Source organism: Chrysochloris asiatica, unplaced genomic scaffold (genome assembly GCF_000296735.1).
Source record: "Chrysochloris asiatica unplaced genomic scaffold, ChrAsi1.0 scaffold00077, whole genome shotgun sequence".
Taxonomy (NCBI): domain Eukaryota; kingdom Metazoa; phylum Chordata; class Mammalia; order Afrosoricida; family Chrysochloridae; genus Chrysochloris; species Chrysochloris asiatica.
This window is the reverse complement of record NW_006408595.1, coordinates 3786611-3787806: the sequence shown is the minus strand read 5'-3', so window position 1 is coordinate 3787806 and position 1196 is coordinate 3786611. Positions and strand designations below refer to the sequence as shown.

At 53.3% G+C, this 1196-nt stretch overlaps 1 protein-coding gene across 1 annotated transcript in view; it reads right to left on the bottom strand.

The window, feature by feature from the left end:
* Positions 1-1196, bottom strand: part of LOC102838839 (mucin-19-like) — a 121367-nt gene that overhangs the window by 38457 nt on the left and 81714 nt on the right. The window contains exon 42 of the mRNA XM_006865345.1: positions 109-1188. Within this exon, the coding sequence (XP_006865407.1) occupies positions 109-1188 (1080 nt within the window). The remainder of the gene's footprint in view (positions 1-108; positions 1189-1196) is intronic.

Here is a 1196-nt window from a genome sequence, read left to right as displayed (position 1 = left end):
AGCTGATGGTCCCTGTGTACCCTCTGATGGTGTCTTTGTACCAGCTGATGGTCCATTTGTACCAGCTGATGGCCCCAGTGTACCATGTGTTGGTCCCTGTGTACCAACTGATGGTCCCTGTGTGCTAGCTGATGGTCCCTTTGTACCCTCTGATGGTCCCATTGTACTAGCTGATGGTCCCTGTGTACCCTCTGATGGTCCATTTGTACCAGCTGATGGTCCCTGTGTAACCTCTGATGGTCCTTGTGTACCAACTGATGGTCCCTCTGTTCCAGCTGATGGTCCCTTTGTACCAGCTGATGGTCCCTGTGTACCCTCTGATGGTCCCATTGTACTAGCTGATGGTCCCTGTGTACCCTCTGATGGTCCCATTGTACTAGCTGATGGTCCCTGTGTACCAGCTGATGGTTCCTTTGTACTAGCTGATGGTCCCTTTGTACTAACTGATGGTCCCTGTGTACCCTCTGATGGTCCCTGTGTGCCAGCTGATGGTCCCTTTGTATCCTCTGAAGGTCCCTTTGTACTAGCTGATGGTCCATTTGTACCCTCTGATGGGCCCTGTGTACCCTCTGATGGGCCCTGTGTACCCTCTGATGGGTCCTGTGTAGCAACTGATGGTCCCTGTGTGCCTGCTGATGGCCACTTTGTTCCAGCTGATGGTCCCTGTGTGCCAGGTGATGGTCCCTTTGTACCAGCTGATGGTCCAAGTGTACCCTCTGATGGTCCCTGTGTGCCAGCTGATGGTCCCTTTGTACTAGCTGATGGTCCACTTGTACCAGCTGATGGTCCCTGTGTACCCTCTAATGGTCCCATTGTACGAGCTGATGGTCCCTGTGTACCAGCTGATGGTCCCTTTGTACCAACTGATGGTCCCTGTGTGCCAGCTGATGGTCCCTGTGTGCCAGCTGATGGTCCCTTTGTACCCTCTGAAGGTTCCTTTGTACGCTCTGAAGGTCCCTTTGTACTAGCTGATGGTCCATTTGTACCAGCTGATGGGCCCTGTGTACCCTCCGATGGGCCCTTTGTACTAGCTGATAGTCCACGTGTACCAGCTGATGGTCCCTGTGTACCCTCTGATGGTCCCATTGTACTAGCTGATGGTCCCTGTGTACCAGCTGATGGTCCCTTTGTACCAGCTGATGGTCCCTTTGTACCAACTGATGGTCCCTGTGTGCCAGCTGATGGTCCCTTTGTAC